The sequence below is a fragment of the Rosa chinensis genome, chromosome 2 (assembly GCF_002994745.2).
Source record: "Rosa chinensis cultivar Old Blush chromosome 2, RchiOBHm-V2, whole genome shotgun sequence".
Lineage (NCBI taxonomy): Eukaryota > Viridiplantae > Streptophyta > Magnoliopsida > Rosales > Rosaceae > Rosa > Rosa chinensis.
Genome location: NC_037089.1, coordinates 53812073 through 53832166, shown reverse-complemented (window position 1 = coordinate 53832166; position 20094 = coordinate 53812073). Strand labels below are relative to the sequence as shown.

The 20094-nt window shown below is 39.1% G+C and overlaps 1 protein-coding gene across 1 annotated transcript; it reads left to right on the top strand.

Annotated features, from left to right (window-relative positions):
* The first annotated feature begins 205 nt into the window (after positions 1-205).
* On the top strand, positions 206-20039 carry LOC112185602 (F-box/kelch-repeat protein OR23). The gene is given in 4 exon segments (XM_024323867.2): positions 206-502; positions 18845-19116; positions 19118-19210; positions 19212-20039. Coding segments are annotated over 4 exon segments (1107 nt in total). The 3' UTR covers positions 19657-20039.
* Positions 20040-20094: the final 55 nt, after the last annotated feature.

The window sequence follows — 20094 nt, the reverse complement described above, 5'->3', positions numbered from 1 at the left end:
TCAAATGGGAAAATTGAAGTCTCGTTCGTTTAGGCTTGGAGGGATGAGGAAGGTGGGTGGTTTTTCAGGTGGTCTGTGTATGATGTGGCGGAGTAATGTTTATGTTTCTTTACTATCGTCTTGTTTTTTCTATATTAATGCACTGGTCACTTGGGGAGGATGGCTATGTGTGTTGGTTGACTAGGTTTTACGGTGAACCAGTGGCATGTCAAAGACAGTTGTCATGGAATTTGATGAGACAGTTGGCAGGGCGAGGGAGGGGCCTTGGTTGTGCTATGGAGTTTCCAATGAAACTCTTGAGGCCCATGAAAAGATGGGAGATAATATTCGATCTCAGAAGTTGATTAACAACCTTCATAATGTTCTTCAGGATACGAGTTCACTTGGGACAATCGCCGGGAAGGAGCGGCCAATGCTTAGGGAATTCGGAGGTTTCTTGTCATACCATCTTGTTTCAATGTCTTCGGATCATTATCCTATTCTGATTGAAAACGTGGCTCCGGTAACTGCGGGTGTGAAAGTACCTGAAAGGATAAGAAACCATCTGGGTGGGGGGTGAAGGGGTGAATAGGCTAACCTAATAAAACCCACAACTATTTTCAAGTGACACAACAGTTTATCTACTGAGGATTGAAGCGAGTTTCGAAATACCAAATGTTAAAGAACACAGAAGTAGCAAACTGGAAAGAGCAAAACAACTATACAGCAATCAAGAAGCACAAGAATAGTTTGCGCAGTAAAACCCTCAAAATGAGGTAAACAACTACGGGGTCTTAACTCTTGAAGGCCCTAGTGAAAATCAATCAACTTAATGGAAAGATAGAAGTTCACTTTACATATAACCAATAGCACTGACCTCGACTATTCTACTAGACTCATTCTAGAAGGTTGTCTGATCACAATGTTGTAATTCTTCTCCATTGTTGAACTGCGCGCTTTCACTAATTTTCTTGAATTGACAAGTATTGACCTTGACCTTTAATCTGCTTGTACATCATTGACTCCAACTAATCTCGAGAGTACTTTGATATGCAGAATGTGATGAGTGAATGTGTTTTGACTCACTAATCTACTCAAGCATGGAACAAGTAAATCAATGACTATATGAAGCACATGGTTTTTCAAAAACAAATGGAAAGCTTCTCTAACTCTTAATGGATGCACAAATTGTTTTTCTTTCAAAAAGTGTACACAATGAATAAACTGTATGCAACTATATATTGTATGGCGTCCCCCTAAAACCTTGGAGAGTTTGAGACTCTCAAATCTAATTGAATCCTATTTGGAAAGAACATCTCCTTAAAAAACAAAAAAAATCAATTAACAAACTATTTAAGGACATCTAATTTATGTGTCTGCTCGAAACTCTAGTGACTTGTTCAAGTTGTAATAGGGTTAGTCTTACAAATATCTTCGGATATTCTAATCATTGTATGATTCAGTTTCCTTGTAGGACTTATATTCTCTGCTTGTAATCCTCTATATAAAGAGGCCCCTATTACCAATGAAAGCACAACTCAATTCTCTCCCAATTTTAGTTTTCCTAAAACACATTATTAGCACGAAGCCCTAACCCTAAACCCCTAAAATTGTAACCTTCAAACCTAGCTTCCTCCACCGCACACCTTGAAGCCCTTGATCCCAGGAGTCCAGAACTGACAACCGAACCATCAGAATTGGCCCAAAAATACCCGAACGGGCAATCGGAAAAATTGAGCCGGCTCTGTTAGCCTGGCTTGCCCCTGAGCCTCCTGCCGAGCACGTTAGCCTGGCTTTAGGCCCTAGTTAGCCTCACTTCACCTCCTGCCAGCATCTGCGCACGCTCCAAACGCGATTAGCCTCGCTACCCCCAACGCCTTAGCCTCGTTCCGTGTGCATCGTTAGCCTCGCTCCACATAGGTGATTAGCCTCGCTTCATCAAGTTAGCCTCATTTCCTCCTCGCAGTTGTTAGCCTCGCCTGGGCGCTCCTGCGCTGCAGTTTTGCGTAGTCCCTAAGCACACCAACAAGCAAACACACTAGCACATAACGCGCACACCAGCGCCAGCAACACGCTCAACCCACACACATCCCTTTCACGAGGTTAGCCTCGTTACTAGTAAACTTCAGCCAGGTTCCAGGTAGCAACTAGCCACAGCCTGCGACTTTTTCGGCCATCTCCGGCCGATTTTTCCGGCAACATTTTGGTGACCTATATTTAGGTAATTTTTATTAAACGTTCCTGTTTTCCGTACTTTCGATTTCTTTTCTTTTTCTCAGAGACTTGCAGCCTCCCTTCTTCTACCCCCCTCCCTTTTCTATCTCCAAGCTTGGAGCTTGTTGAGACCTCCAAACTTTAAGTTTGTTAAGAAGATACAATCGACCACAAACACATCATTGTTTCAATCTAATCCAATACCTCTTAGAACTGAATTTCTTGGGAGTGATTATGTTCAGAAATTCCTAATTTCTTGGGAGTGACTACACTCAGAAATTTCTTTTGTTTTCATAGTAGCCTTTTTGCTTCGAAACTAACCCTTTTTCTTGTTCCTTTTCAGGATGAGTAACATGAACAAACTGGACTTTGCTCCATTGGGAACAACTGGCTCTAGATATCACAAATGGGTTCGTGATGTTCGTCAACATCTCAAGGCCCAAGGAATCCTAAAAATGATTCTTGAGTCTAGCCCGGATGTGGTAAATATTGAGCAAGCTCAAGCTTTGGAAGCAAATATAGCAGCCTTAGAGGCAAATAAGGTGAAAGCCGTCATCCTAACGACTCGTCATATGGATGATTCGCTCCAGTACGAGTATCTGAATGAAGAATACCTTAAAAGGCACGGGTCTCACTCAAAGAACGCTTTGGCAACGTCTATGACACCCTGCTTCCTGACCTAGAAGTGAGATGGCATAATCTCAGCTTCTGTGATTTCAAGTCATTTTTTTACTACAACTTGAAAACACTTCGCATAAAATCCTCAATGTAATTATGTGAAAAAGATATCACGGATGCGATTTTGAGAGGACTCTCTCTACCTTCCCCATCTCTGCCTTGATGGTTGCTAAGAGCTATGAAATCGATGCCATTGCAGGACGGATCACAAGGTTTCATGAGCTCATTGGAGCCATAAATGTCATTGAAAAGCATGACAACATCCATGTGAAGAACTATAATTCGAGACCCATAGGAACAGAGTCTATTCCAGAGTCCAATTATAGTCGCGCTCCTAAGGGAGGGCTCCAAGAGTGAAACCCTAAATCTAGAAAAAATTCTGGACGTTTTGATCCATATTCTCGCTCTAATGAGAAAGGTAACCTCCACAATAGGCGGACATGGTACCGAAGATGTCAACATGGAAAGAGAGGAGGGAGGCAATGCCTCTAGCCATATTGGTGGCGCCACCAATACTAAGAGTCATCCTAATGACGCTTTCAAAGCACCTTAAGCAAGGGAGTCTAAGCACAGAGATGTATGTTCTCGATGTAGAGCATCTGATAATTAGGCACACATTTGTAGAGCTCATGAGAATATTTCCACTGCCCACAAAGCATATTGTGAAGCAAGATAAACTCACTATGTGGAACAAGAAGATCAAGAAGGTGATCTCGAACTAAGGGTTGAAGACTTCAAATATGGTTGGGATCAATAGATCACCGATTTTGCTTAAGTCTTTATTTTTCCAAGAGATGTAATAGGACAATTGCCAGAGTATTATTAGTGGCTACCATTGGTTAAGTTTTTCTTCAATTAGGCTCATCCAAAGCGAGCATGATGTCTAGGAAGGTTTTGAGATAAGTGATACTTAAACGAGTTTTGCTCTACCGACATCTCTCTACTCACCTGGTCATATTTATTTTGGAGTTACCGAAAAAAGTTAAACGACTACCTTTATTTTGCATTAGCTAGTTTCGGATTAGATATTCTTTTGGTTAAAAAAACAATTATGTATACCGTTGGCTTATGAATAAAATTTCGAGTTCTTTTATTATGACTCCATTTCAATTCTGAGCTTTTGAGGAATGAATCCTAGAGAACTTCAATATCTTGTGGATAGTGCGACTACGCACACCATTCACTGCCATAGGCAATCATTCTTAGAGATGTTGCCTACACTTTCCTCCGTGCCTACGATGGCTGGGCCATTAAGTTTAGTTGAAGGACATGGAATAGCCTAAATTCCTTTAGCCAAATGGCACCTTGATTACTATCACAAAAACTCTCTACGCACCTAGGGCAAATCGAACCCTATTGAGCTATTTAGGCCAACGGATTCCATGCAGAAATGCACGTAGAGAACATAAAAGAGTTCCTTTGCACTACCTCTAATGATTGCGAAGGCGCATGTTAGAGAAACTTATGTGTCTCTCTAGTGGATTTTATGTCACCACTATTCGAGCTATTAAATCTAATAAAGTTACGAGAGAAGATCACTTAGATTTATACACATATTAGCTTTGTCACGATAGGATAGGTCATACTAGTCATGATATGATGATCCGTTTACTAAAGACTTCACCCGGACGTTCATTCTAAAGACTTCACCCGGACATCCATTCTTTCGAGCGAAATGAAGCATGAATCAAATATTGATTCCTGGACTGAGTGTGACGACCGTCGTTGCCTCTAGTGCGGCCACTGTCTACCACCATCCTAGGGTTGACATCTTCCCTATCCATGATGCCATGGATGGCGTCCATCATGGTAATGACACCCCAGGTGATGCTGCAATCATCAACTTTGCTTCCAGTAGCATTACAGACTCTCAGGCCCAACCAATATCCTCATTGGTTGCTTTTAAGGCATTCGCTCGTTCTACAAAGCCTATTCCTTAGGGAAATCAGGACCGAGATAGTCCTACGCAAAGGATATGAGAATACTCATTCTATTCTTACATAGAATCTGAGGGGATTCAGTAGATTGCTTCAACCAACTTGCGGACGTTTAAATATTTCATGATGTTGGCTAACGTGGAAACACGCTGGTCACGTGTTTTTACATTGTCCACTTATAAGGCTTCTTATACTACACTCCTAGCACAGATCATATGGCGACGAGCTTATTCCCTGGATCATCCCATTTAGTCAATTGGATTTGATAATGCTAGAGAGTTTACATCGAAGACTTTTGATGATTATTGCATATCACTTGGACTAATGTTAGACATCATATTCCTATGTACACACCCAAATGGTCTCGCGGAAACGACTACGTTGGTAGCTGATAGGAGCATTTTAATGTGATATTTTAATAGTTAATTCCTCACATTTTGCTTAGTTAATTCCTTAACTGAATCGATTTTAATTCAATTTCTATTTTTAGGTACATTGGAGTAAATGAAGGTGAAATGAGCGTTAGGTCCATAATTACCTAGAAATGATGGAGAAGAATGAAAATGCACTAAAAAGTCAACCTTGAATATTTTCTTACTCCGGCTAGGAGAATCAGAGCCAAGCAAGGAAGAAGGAGCGGCCGCCTGACCAAATGAACTTCAAATGAGCTGAAACCTTCCAGATCCATTCTAGACACCCAAAGGATCATTTCTTATGAAGAGTGCCAGAGAAAAATATGAGTGGAAGGCCTTCAAACAATCAGCCCAATTTTCTACAGAAGCAAAACCGGAAAACTGGACCTGTAAGAGGTCCAGCAGCATTTCCGGCCCAACCACATGGATTGAAGCTCTGAAAATTTGTGAGGATGATCTACACTCATAGTGGAACATTTCATATGAAGAAGTCAAAGGCATATAATGAAGTCTTGTTGGAGAAATAATTGAAGGAATAAAGGGGAAGAAACTGACCTGAAAACAACTCAACACCACATATTCATGTTTCCCACCCACATGAAGAAAGCTAGATGCTTTTCTCTTTTTCCTTGGATATATTTTTTCTACAATCTCTTTAATAGATCATCATCACTTCCATGTTGCTGCACCTTCATGCTTTGCTTTCATTTCATCATTTCTCTTTCTTTTCCATATTTTACAAATCACTTTCATACTCCACTTTCATTATTTTTCTTCCACTCATCATTTCACTCTTCTTTTTCTTCCCTATATAAACACCTTCTCCTCTCATTCTAAAACACATTCCTTCATCCATTCCATCTTCTTTGTCTCTCCATTTCCTTTCCATTTTCCTATCACCAATTCCTTCATCCATTCCATCTTCTTTGTCTCTCCATTTCCTTTCCATTTTCCTATCACCAATTCCTTCATCCATCTCATCTTCTTTGTCTCTCCATTTCCTTTCCATTTTCCTTCTCCATTCTCTAGTTGCAAAGTTCTGCATTTTCAAGCAAGGAGAGGAAGAAGAAGAAGGAGCCGTGAAGATCATATCCTCCATCATCCACCTTGAAGGCTTGCTTCCAAGATTCAAGATCCAACCATCTAGCTCTCCATCTCCATCTCCACTCACGGTGTAATTCGTTCCTTTTCCTTGTAACCTTTTTGGTTTCCTTGTTTGATTTCGTATGAACTTGTTTCTAGTTAACAATAATGTTTAGGGCAAAGTTTAAGCCCAATTTCTATGTTTAAATAAAGTTTTTGAATTCTATAATTGTGATTCTAAGTCGCTTATGTGAGTTTGTTCGATTAAATTTGCTTTACAGAAAACTTTTATATGTTTATCTTATTTGGGTCGACACTTATAGGATTTGCATGTAATTGGTGCTAGGTTTAAGAACATGAAATCGACTTTTCGTTTTGTGTAACTTGAATCAAAAGTAGTAAAGGTTCTGGACAAGAATTGAATTTAATTGAAGAGGATTGCAATTAGGTGGACTTTTCCATAACTAAGTTGTACACTTGAGTTGACAGCCTTTCTCTATGTCTAATGCGTTGAACATGTCATGATTGACTAGCTTTCTAGGGCTTGATTGCATGTTTGATAGGATTAATCTAGGTGCTTTCGCTTAGGTTAATTAGCATTGAAAAGTAAAATATGGGAAATCATTTGCTTTCGAATGTTTCACATGATCAACTCCTCTCTCATGACTTGGAAGAACAATTATAGGGTTTGAATCGAATTTGATTACATGGAATTGATTTTGATCTTTGTTCCTTGCGTTCCACCCTTGTATATATGTTTTTACATTTTCTTTATTTTATTTATTTTAATTTTAATTTTAAGAATCCTAATCCCCCCCCCTTATTTGTGTTTACTTGTATATATTTATTCTTTATTTTATTTTTGTAAATAATACTTTATTATTTTAATTCTTTATTTGTTTATACAATTGTATATATTTATATTCTTTATTTTATTTTTGTAAATAATACTTTTCTTTATTTGTTTCACAATTACAAGTGTACCCTCAATCCCCGGAATAGAACGATCCCTATTTATTTATACTACTAACGACATTTTCAGGGTTAAATTGTGCGCTTGCTTTGAGCGACATCAATTTTTGGCGCCGTTGCCGGGGATTGAAAAATCACTTGTTAAATTGTGTCATTTATTGTATATATTTGTTGTATATAAATTGTTTGAAACTTAGTTTAAATTAACTAGAATATTATTTATATTATTGAACACGAATTTTAATTGTAGGTTGTAAATTGAGAGGAATAGGTGAAGTCTCTTTTGTTAATATTGGCCTAAACCCCTTATTGGTACCAAGCTCAGGTCCCTTAAGGTTGAGGGCGGCCTTTATTAACACTTGTTGAACTGTCTTCACACTTATGAACTTTTTATCTTAGTAAGAAAGCCTATGTGAAATGGTGTCTAGGAAGGGGACAACGTTCATGACGGGTTTTTGAATCCAGAAGTGCTTGCAAATGGGCCTAAACCACTATGTGGGAGTAGCTCATGCCAAAATGGATTTTTCCTCTCGTGTTCGCCCTCCCCCACCTGGCCATTTCAGTAAGGTTGCCCAAAAGATTTGAAAGGGAGTTTGTGTCTAGGCGACTATACTTGGGCCGCACGTCCACTTGATTTACCGCTTGGAATTTGATTCGATATCAATAATGTTTATAATAAAAGAAATACTTGTGAATACTCTATACGTGTAAATTATTTTGTTGTTTTACACTTTAAACTTGTAAAAATACTTTTCACGTTTTATACTCACTTGTATACTTAACTTGTGTCTTATGTACAATATACTTTTTAATTATACTTGTAGTTTGTAATTAATAGTTATACTTGTTTTTATTTTGTATTTCTTTGTTAATTATAGTTACTAACTTTATTTAATGTAGGTACCGTCTGGCTGCAAGACGTAAAATACAAGCGCTACTTGGGAGGCAACCCATGCAAATCAGATTTGCTTTCTCTTTCCCTATTTCTTTTTATTTTTCTATTTTTCTCTTTAGTTTTTATTTTAGGATTTGTTTTCGTAAATGTCTTCTATCTATGCTTACTTATTACATTGCATGCTTTTAATTGATTACATTGAGGATAATGCAATATTTAAGTGTGGGGGAAGAGATTTATATTTTTGTCTTTCATTTTGAGTCCTATATATATATTTGTCTTTTATTTTTGAGTCATTTATATAAAAAAATATAAAAAAATATTAAAAAAAAAATTTGCATTCATTCAGTCTTATTAAATTCAGCTATTTACAAAAAAAAAAAAAAAAAAAAAAATTAAAAAAAAAAATATATAATAATAATAATAATAATACTAAGCCATGTCTGCATCTCTGTAGGAGTTGAGACTGAGCTCAAGGGAAATGTGAGAGCCACCGCCATAACCGCCACCTCCCTCGGAAGTAGTCTTCATGTTGCCCAAGATGTCCTCACCATGCATGGGGAATAGTGGAAGGGTTTCAATCTCCTGGTGATATTCTCCTCGTTGTTCCATGATCGATCCATCAGCACCATAGCCGACACGTGACCCAAAGTTTAGATCAATGGATCTGTCAGTGGATCTGTCATTACTAGTAGAACCAGTGGAACCAAAATTGAGATCGAGAGATCCACCAACCGGAACGTTCCGAAATTCCTTCAACTTCTGCCTCTCACGAGCCTTGAGGTTCTGGAACCAAAAGAAGACGTTTTTGTCCTCGATCTGCCCATACTGTTTCAGATGAAGGCAGATCTCTTGAATCTGCTCTGGAGTTGGGTACTTAAAACCCTTATCATAGTAAAGGCCCTTGAGGATTCTTAGTTGAGGCGGTGTGGGAGCCCACCGGTTATTAGTCCCGGCTGCTTGGTTGTTTCCTCCATCCTCGATTTGTTGCTGGGTCTGTTGCTCCATTAGTTGCAGAGTTCGTGGTTCCATGTTGATGAAGAAAGGATTTGAGTTTCGAAAGAAAGGCTGAAGGGTTGAGAGAGAAAGGCTGGAACTCGGAAGAATTTTCTTTTGGAATGAATAGTCGCTCCCTCAGAATGCACCTATTTATAGAACGAGTGAGCGGATCTCCACCGTTGGATGGACGATCTCTGAGATTAAATCTACGCGTTGGATTAAAGTCACCCGAAAACACGGAAAAGCTGTTGGTGCGTGGAAGACACGTGGGGGAACCAAACGAATCTCGAGGAGCTGTGACAGACAAGCTACAGCAGAAAGCAGGTTTAATTGCCGTGAATCAAGGAAAAGAAAGGACGCGTGGGGGAATCAAACGAATCTCGAGGATCCGTGACAGACAAGCTATAGCCGAAAGCATGCCATAAATCCAGGAAAAGAAAGGAATATTTACACGTGGGGGAGTTTCTTGGGCCGTGAACTATCATAACTCTTCTCCTTCCCGGAGAAGCTTTGTTAAAACCGTGTGCCTGTTGAGATTTCTACCCTATTTTGTGCTTTACATATACATCCTTTTTTGTCTCCTCCAGATTTTACTAAGGTTTGTCTAAGCGTGCAGTTTCAAATTCCTTCTACTTCCTCATGGCTCGAACCAAGGTAACCCCTCGCAGGGGCGTCAATCAACGCCGTGTTCTCTCTTTGGAAGAAGAAGGTCGTCAAGCGGCCACTAGAGCTGGGCTTACTCGTCCATGGGACCATCGTCCTATCCGTGAGCGTACCCGCAGTCCCCCTCCTCTGCCTCGTCGCTCTCCCAGACTGCATCCCGGAGAGTCTTCTTCCTTTCCAGCTGCTCGTGCTCCTCGGCCTATGGCCACCCTGGAAAGCTTGTCGGATTTGATTGATGATTTGCGTTCCTCTCTCCGCGATGGCATTATGGTGACAGATTGGAGAGTCAATTGCATGATCGATTACATCTCTGAGATGAACTGCTCTTTGATCCGCTGTCACACTGCAATAAACAAGCTTGCTCAGGAAGTCAATAACTTGCAGAGTTATCCTCCTGGGTTTCCTCGCAAGGACGCTACTGCATCACAACATGAGGACCCACCTCCGAAGGCTGAAACCAGCAAGAGGGCTGCCACTCGCCCGCACACCGCTCCTCCAAAGGAGTAAATGGAGGTACAAGTCTAGGCTGAAAGACTTTAAACATTAAGCGCTGCATGGGAGGCAACCCATTTCAACCGTATCTGTGGAGGAGCCATCAAACGCAGATTTGCTTTCTTGAACTCTTCCTTCTATTTTATTTTCATGAATTTTAAGTTGTTTTAGGTTTCGTTGTGTTCATTTTCTCTTCTATGCTTGATTTATGCTTTGCATGATTTATATTTGTTTATACATTGAGGACAATGCATGAATTAAGTATGGGGGACGGATTATTGCTTTGTTGTGTTTTTAGTAGTTAGTATATAAAGAAAAAAAAAAGAAAAAAAAATGTGTTTAACAAAAGAAAATGTTGTGATACACTAAGGTATATTGGATTAAATATAGTCTTGAAAAAGGGTAGCTGTTTCAGTCCCATTGCACATCGAGACTCCCTGTTCCCGTACCTAAGTGTTGAAATTAAATTAAATTGTAAAAAAAAAAAAAAAATGTTGGTTTTAGAGTGTTTTTGTTTGTTTGAGTCTTAGGATGCTCCTAACGTCTAGGATGAACATGTCTCTGAATTCATGGCTGAAGGTTTTCACAATCAAAATAGGACTTAATTGAATTCTGTGGTTAATCGACATTGTGATGCTTGTATAAAGATTTGAGATAGGATTGTAACTTGGTTCATTAAGCATGCTAGGATTAAGTCTGATTCATTTGACCCAAGTGAGCTGTTGAGCTAAAATACTTTCTTTTTGAGTGCTTATTGATAATTTCAGAATTTCATGGCTGTATTTGCAAAACCTCATCTTTCTTTGAAAATCCAATGATCATGTGCCATAGATTTTAATGGACTAGAGAGTACTAGAACTCGGCTGTTGTGACTGTCAAAACTTGTATGCCATAATATGCACTGATCCTGGATAGGATAGAAGGCATTAGGGTAACCACCAAAGCCAAACAAGCATGTGTCCCCAATTGTGCCCGTCGTGGGACTCCTTAGAATGAACCCCTTTGAGCCTACGTTGAAAACCTTTGTTTCATCACCCTCACTACCCTACCATGAGCTTAGTACAGGATATCTCTACCCTTGTCTTAAGGACTTAGTAGAGCATGACATAGTATGTAGGGGTGACGATGAAAGACAAGTGTGAGGTGGGGAAAATCCAAGAAAAAAAAAAATTTTGCCTTGAAAAAAAAAAAAAAAAAAAAAAGAAAGAAAAGCGGCAAAAGAGAAGAAAAATTGAAAAGAAAACTCTTGGGAAAATGTTGAAGTGTGGTTTTGGACTTGCAAATTTGTAGAAGGCTCAAAGTTGAAAATTATGCCTTTGTCCATTCCCATGTTGGTTAGAGTGAAGGTTTGGCCCAAAACAATGATATTTGGTCTACAAAAATGATGACATAAGGTGGTCCTTATATGCTCTGCTAGGTCCTTAGGATTTTTTTTGTATCCTTAATCTTCATTTCGAAAACCCTAGCTTAGCCCCATTACAACCTGTTTTAAGTGCTGACTTGATCCTTGAGATGGGCAGTCTTTGGTTAGTGGAGTCAGTTACGCAGTCGAGCTTATGGTTTAGGTCCATTTGTGCACTTAGTCATTTCATAAGGTCTTTAAAAATTCTTCACAAAATGTGTTTATTGATGAAATATGCAAGCTGTTTGTTGCCTTACAATTTGTTCTCTTGCATATACTTGAGTGTGAAGCTTTTAAGCATAGCCATTTCTGAGAGAAAAATCGAGAGTATGCCCTGTAAGTTTGGATTGGACTTGTTCGAAACATGCTATCATTCACTGTATGACTTAAGTTCTCCATATCTGGCTTAGTCATATGAATGTCACAGGTTTATTAACCATGGAATTATCTTTGTGATTTTGATTAAGTGTTTAACGTGAAAGCCATGAGTTTGGAGTCTCTGAGACAACAGTTAGGAGCAATAGAGTCATTTACTTGCCTTTTGTTAAGTTTTTGTTCTGTTTTGGATTTTTTTTGTTTTGTTTTGCTAAGGGACTAGCAAAAGCTAAGTGTGGGGGAATTTGATAGGAGCATTTTAATGTGATATTTTAATAGTTAATTCCTCACATTTTGCTTAGTTAATTCCTTAACTGAATCGATTTTAATTCAATTTCTATTTTTAGGTACATTGGAGTAAATGAAGGTGAAATGAGCGTTAGGTCCATAATTACCTAGAAATGATGGAGAAGAATGAAAATGCACTAAAAAGTCAACCTTGAATATTTTCTTACTCCGGCTAGGAGAATCAGAGCCAAGCAAGGAAGAAGGAGCGGCCGCCTGACCAAATGAACTTCAAATGAGCTGAAACCTTCCAGATCCATTCTAGACACCCAAAGGATCATTTCTTATGAAGAGTGCCAGAGAAAAATATGAGTGGAAGGCCTTCAAACAATCAGCCCAATTTTCTACAGAAGCAAAACCGGAAAACTGGACCTGTAAGAGGTCCAGCAGCATTTCCGGCCCAACCACATGGATTGAAGCTCTGAAAATTTGTGAGGATGATCTACACTCATAGTGGAACATTTCATATGAAGAAGTCAAAGGCATATAATGAAGTCTTGTTGGAGAAATAATTGAAGGAATAAAGGGGAAGAAACTGACCTGAAAACAACTCAACACCACATATTCATGTTTCCCACCCACATGAAGAAAGCTAGATGCTTTTCTCTTTTTCCTTGGATATATTTTTTCTACAATCTCTTTAATAGATCATCATCACTTCCATGTTGCTGCACCTTCATGCTTTGCTTTCATTTCATCATTTCTCTTTCTTTTCCATATTTTACAAATCACTTTCATACTCCACTTTCATTATTTTTCTTCCACTCATCATTTCACTCTTCTTTTTCTTCCCTATATAAACACCTTCTCCTCTCATTCTAAAACACATTCCTTCATCCATTCCATCTTCTTTGTCTCTCCATTTCCTTTCCATTTTCCTATCACCAATTCCTTCATCCATTCCATCTTCTTTGTCTCTCCATTTCCTTTCCATTTTCCTATCACCAATTCCTTCATCCATCTCATCTTCTTTGTCTCTCCATTTCCTTTCCATTTTCCTTCTCCATTCTCTAGTTGCAAAGTTCTGCATTTTCAAGCAAGGAGAGGAAGAAGAAGAAGGAGCCGTGAAGATCATATCCTCCATCATCCACCTTGAAGGCTTGCTTCCAAGATTCAAGATCCAACCATCTAGCTCTCCATCTCCATCTCCACTCACGGTGTAATTCGTTCCTTTTCCTTGTAACCTTTTTGGTTTCCTTGTTTGATTTCGTATGAACTTGTTTCTAGTTAACAATAATGTTTAGGGCAAAGTTTAAGCCCAATTTCTATGTTTAAATAAAGTTTTTGAATTCTATAATTGTGATTCTAAGTCGCTTATGTGAGTTTGTTCGATTAAATTTGCTTTACAGAAAACTTTTATATGTTTATCTTATTTGGGTCGACACTTATAGGATTTGCATGTAATTGGTGCTAGGTTTAAGAACATGAAATCGACTTTTCGTTTTGTGTAACTTGAATCAAAAGTAGTAAAGGTTCTGGACAAGAATTGAATTTAATTGAAGAGGATTGCAATTAGGTGGACTTTTCCATAACTAAGTTGTACACTTGAGTTGATAGCCTTTCTCTATGTCTAATGCGTTGAACATGTCATGATTGACTAGCTTTCTAGGGCTTGATTGCATGTTTGATAGGATTAATCTAGGTGCTTTCGCTTAGGTTAATTAGCATTGAAAAGTAAAATATGGGAAATCATTTGCTTTCGAATGTTTCACATGATCAACTCCTCTCTCATGACTTGGAAGAACAATTATAGGGTTTGAATCGAATTTGATTACATGGAATTGATTTTGATCTTTGTTCCTTGCGTTCCACCCTTGTATATATGTTTTTACATTTTCTTTATTTTATTTATTTTAATTTTAATTTTAAGAATCCTAATCCCCCCCCCCTTATTTGTGTTTACTTGTATATATTTATTCTTTATTTTATTTTTGTAAATAATACTTTATTATTTTAATTCTTTATTTGTTTATACAATTGTATATATTTATATTCTTTATTTTATTTTTGTAAATAATACTTTTCTTTATTTGTTTCACAATTACAAGTGTACCCTCAATCCCCGGAATAGAACGATCCCTATTTATTTATACTACTAACGACATTTTCAGGGTTAAATTGTGCGCTTGCTTTGAGCGACATCAGTAGCCCGAAAATTGGTAATGCGCACCAATCTCCCTATATCTGCTTTGGGTTATGCATTATCGCATGAAGCTATGCTAATTCATCTACGACCCATCGCCACTCAATCTATCTCTACGTTACAGCTAGTGATTGGGTATGAATATCTTGTACTTACGCATACTTGAGTGCGCCATTTATGTGCCAATTGCGTCACCACAGCGCACCATGATGAGTCTTCACAGACAAATGGGCAAATACGTTGGATTTGAGACTCCAACAATCGTCTGCCACTTAATACCCTTGCTAGGCGATCTCTTTACCGCTAGCTCTGCGGATTGTCACTTTGATGAGACACTCTTCTCGTCGTTAAGGGGAGATAAGGCCATCTCCAGCTGTAGAGAGCCAAAATAGCCCCCCGGCTAAATTTTAGCCCCCGATAATCACTATTTATGCAAATAGTAAGGGCTGTAATTTCTACCATCTCCAACCCTTAGGGCTATAAGTTTAAATACAATTTTATTTTATTGTTTTCCCTTTAATCTCAGCCATTGGTTTTGTTGATCAGAATTTTTGGCCACCAGCATGGTCCCTACAAAGAAGAAGCCCAAGGGCTAAACAAAGAGCTATGTTTAGCCTCCCAAATCAGTTTTTGTTATAGCATATCCTTGGGTTGGAGATGGAAAATGGTGTTTTTTAGGCTATACTAACCCCTTAGCCCAGGGTTGGAGATGGCCTAAGAACATGGATGTTCAATAGGAATGACAAGAATTGTCGTGGTCTGTCCCCACTATATCTCGTCTCATCTCGATCTCCGCTAAAGTGACGAGATCACACATATATGCTGCAAATATTCCCGTAATGATGAACGTCCATACGAGAGAACATAGTGCCATCATACATGGAGGCAGGCATGGCACCATCGCTATAGAGAGTGGCACTCTGGTGTCATTGGCCATGACCCTAGTTAGGATGCGTGGGAGGCCAGCGTGTTTGAAGGATATTTTGGCACAAGTCAATCCTTTGATCATCGACACTCAAAATCCATCTCATGAGAATGTACCAGATTAAGGTTATCGTTGGGGGATGCCTCAAAGCCAGAACATATTCCTAAGAATATAGAGCTCTCTAAAAATTACATTGGTGTACATGAGACGTGGGATAGAAACTCCATCATAATTGATGATGTATTCGTGTATTTCTTTGTGCATGAATTTGTTGAGTCTGATGATAACGAACCACGCTCCGTTGATGAATGAATGCCAACATAGAGAAAATTGGCTTCCATGGAAAGATCCAATCCATGTTGAGTTGGATTCTCTAACAAAGATGAAGGTTTTTCGAGCTAGTGATGTCAATACCTCCTAACATAAAACCTATTGACTAATGAGTCTTCATTAGAAAGCGTGATGAGAAGAAGTGATGGTGATCTCTCGCCTTATGGACAAGGCTTCTCACAAAACGCCCTGAAATTGACTACGAGGAGACATATTCTCCCGTAATAGATGTCACTGCACTCAATACCCTGTCAGTTTGGTAGTTTCCGAATAACTAAACATGAAGCTTACGAATGTGGTCACTAAGTAACTTTATAGGGATCTAGATATGAAATATATATATATATATATATATATATATGAAGGTTCATGGTGAACATCATTTACCCCAGCAAAGTGGCTCTAGACCACGGAGCGCTTTTGCAAAGAGGTTGAAACGCTCACTAAAGTGACTACTTGATTGTGAAGAGATGTGTCAATGATGAACTATGCCCGTGCATTTCTATGACAAGTTTCGGATTCTATCGCGATTCATGTTGGTGACATGATCTTCATTGGAAGCCCTTAAAGAGTTAAGAGAAACTGCTGAACACTTGAAATCCGAGTTTAAGATGAAGGATCTTGGGAGAACACGATTATGTCTCAGTTTGGAACTTGAGCATTGTGTTGATGGATGCTTAGGCGTTTTGATAAGGTCATGCTTTCAAGCACGCCCATGATCGTCTATAGTCTTGATCCTAAAAAGGATCTTCTTCGTTCAAAGGATGACGGCGAAGATGTGTTAAAAGAAAAAGTGCCCTACTTGAGTACAATAAGTGCATTATTGTACTTAGCTTAAGGCACAAAACCAGACATCTCATTTGCAGTGAACTTGTTAGGTAGGTATAGCTCTGCGCCAACACAACTCCATTGGACTGCTGTAAAAGACATTTTTTTATACTTGAGATGTACGATTGATATGGGCTTGTTTTATCCCTACAGAGAGATAATGGATTCGGACTCATCACACACCAAGAACGCCGCCAACACTGGCCTGTGTCCTCTATCCCTATCATAAAATGGAATAAGTGTTTTGGAAGGTTTTGTTGATGCTAGATAGCTCTCTGACCCACACAAAGGTCATTCCCAAACTGGTTAAGTGTTCACCATGTGTAAGATAACCATATCGTGGAGGTGTATAAAACAGACCCTAGTCGCTATATCTTAAAACCATGTAGAAATTATTGCTCTTCACAAAGCGGTTCGTGAATGTGTATGGATTGAATCCACAATTACGCATGTTAGAAGCAATTGTGGTTTGAAGTCTACTACATATGAGCCTATGAGCATTTATCAGGATAATGCTGCTTGCTTTGAACAAATGAAGCAAGGCTACATCAAAAGCGACAACACCAAGCATAATCAACAACAACAGACTCTCTTCAAGATCGGAGTGAACCAGGTTCGATCTGAGGACAATGTGGCATTACCTAAATCCACGTTCGACAAACATGTTGCAAGCATCAGTGTACAGAAGTTATCCGAACTCCCATGATCATGGTCATCAAGGGGAGATGCAAACATCAGGGGGAGATGTCTACATGTTTGGTCTGAAACGTGAAGGGTTTGTTGTACTATTTTTCTCCTTCAACGGAGGTTATTTTTGTCCCACTGGGTTTTTGTTACTTGACGAGTTTTTTGACGAGACAACGAGATGAGCACCACGTTTGGGCAACACAAGGGGGAGTGTTTAAAGACATCTAGTTTGTGTGTCTGGCCCAAACTCTGATTACTTGTCTAAATTGTTATAGGGTTAGTCTTACCGATATCTACGGAGATATTTTAATCATTGTATGATTCAATTACCTTGTAAGACATAGCTTCTTTACTTGTAATTCTCTGTATAAAGAGACCATTATTATCAAAGAAAGATACAACTCATTCTCTCTCAATTCTCTCTGCATCTCTTTTTCTAAAACAATAAGTACATTAATTTTCTAAAATTTAAACATGTAAGGAAAACTAAATACATAACCAATTAATTAAATACAAAGAATTTCTCATTGGATAACATAAATCTTCATCTTCTCCACCTAAATTTGAATTTATTACTTTTTTTTTCTTTTTTTTTCCTTCTCATATATTAATTTGTTATTCAATTCACAAAACCATTGGTTTCAACTTCATCAAAATCAATCACCACAGGTGGTCGAGTTGGTAAGATCCTCCAGGTGTGGAACCCCCACACACGGGTTCAAATCCCGCCGATGCTTATTGGAGTTACATCCCAATATATTCTTGGTGGCCAAGGGAGAGGAAGCGTACGTTCTGACATGATCCCCCAGCACGGATTAGTCTCTGGGTCTATAAATCATTTGAGGAACCGTGTGATCTCAAATCATTTTACATGGATTGAAATAGACGAACATTGAAACTGAAAGAAAAATAAAAAAATGGAAGTAAATCAAATTAAGATTTTATTAGAAAACTTTAACATAATTTAATTTTTTTATTGGAATAAATTAAGTGAAGACATTTCCATTTTATTTGATTTCATATAAAGATATTTTTGGAAAGAAAAATGGGTTAGAGAAGTAAAGAGCAACTAGGGTAAACAAAAAAAAAAAAAATCGCAATAATCGCACCCATTATAATTTCATTCATATTTAATTAATTAGAATTTAAGATATACTTTCCAACAAATACGAGAGAAATGCATGCTCACCTGAAAGACTGTTTTTAAGGGACTGTGAGGGACAAGTGAATCTGACAGCTGAAAATAAATGCACAGTTTTAAGTTGTTATAATTTATGCTTTTATATTTATTACATGTCTCACAGTCCCTTAAAAACTGTCTCTTAGGTGAGCAAATCTGTACGAGAGAATCATCATCGATCGTAATTAAATTTAGGGCAAATTACTATTCACACCCTGTACTTTGGGCGCGTCGACAGTTCAGTCCCTAACATTCTAATTTTAACAAATAACTCCTCAGACATTTAAATTTCACACAATTTCATCCAAAATGACCATTTTACCCCTCACAAAATGACCATAACAAAAAAAAAAAAAACAGAGAGAGAGAGAGAGAATTTTTTTTTTTGTTATTTTTTCTGCTTCTCTCTCACTCACTCTCTCTCTCAGCTCAGAGCGAAAACCGACCTGATCTGAAAACCAATAGATCCCAGCGAAGTCGCCACCCGATCCTGCGCCTCTTCCTCTCCTCCAAAACCCTATTCGCTTCCCGCCAAACCCACCGCAACCTCTCCCACCTCATCTGCATCTTCCCTCAGGACCCTGCCCTCGCCTGATCCTACCTTTTCGACCTTCGCCACCTCGCCTAGTACACCCTCCCCCATGCCCTGTAACCCCCACGTCTACGACCTCTACAACTTTACCTACGTCCCGATCGGGCCCCACCTCGGCTGCTCTCTCTTAGACACCGCTCCTTCCAGATCGACGCCCCACACCGTCGTCGGCGGTGTTCTGGTTTGACTTCACCACGGCCTCCTGGGAGTACCGCGCTCCGATGCTAACCCCACACGGGAGCTTCGCATGTGCGAAGGTTCCAGATTCCGACCAGATCATCGTCGCCGGAGGCGGTTCCCGCCACACCATGTTCAATGCCACCGGGAGCAGGATGACCTCGGTGGAGAGGTATGATATATGTAGAGACGAGTGGGTGGCAATGGAAGGGCTACATAGCTTTCGGGCCGGGTGTGTGGGGTTCTTTGCTGGAAATGTGGAGGAGAGGGAGTTTTGGGTGATGGGCGAGTACGGCCAGGCCATGACTATATCAGAGGTGGTGCCGGTGGACAAGTATTACCGGAATGCGGTGGTGATGGAATTGACGAATCGTAATAGTGATGGCAGGTGGAGGGAGACAGGTTGATAATGAGGTTGATCTTGCACAACCTGGTGTGTTCATGCTTGATGGGAATGATATATTCAGGTAACTTTGCCAAACTCTAGCTGAAATATATATTTGTTATGGTCTTTGGAATTCGATGTCAATGAAGTTTAGTTTCGTGTGTAAAGTTTTAGTTGGAATTTTAGATTGCTGTAAACAATAGGCATAATGGGTTTGAAATGTTGTTGTAAGTCCTTGTAATGGGAGTGTAAGCATTTTGTGCAACTGCAACGAAATGAGGATTACAAAATGAATGAAGGAGATCGGGAAGAAATTCTCTGTATATGAAGGATTAAGGAATTCGGTACTCAAGAGTTAGATTGAATGTTCAGGCGAGTTGGCGAGAGAGAGAGAGAGAGAGAGAGAGAGAGAGAGAGAGAGAGAGGAAAAAAGTGAGGGGTAAAATGGTCATTTTAGACC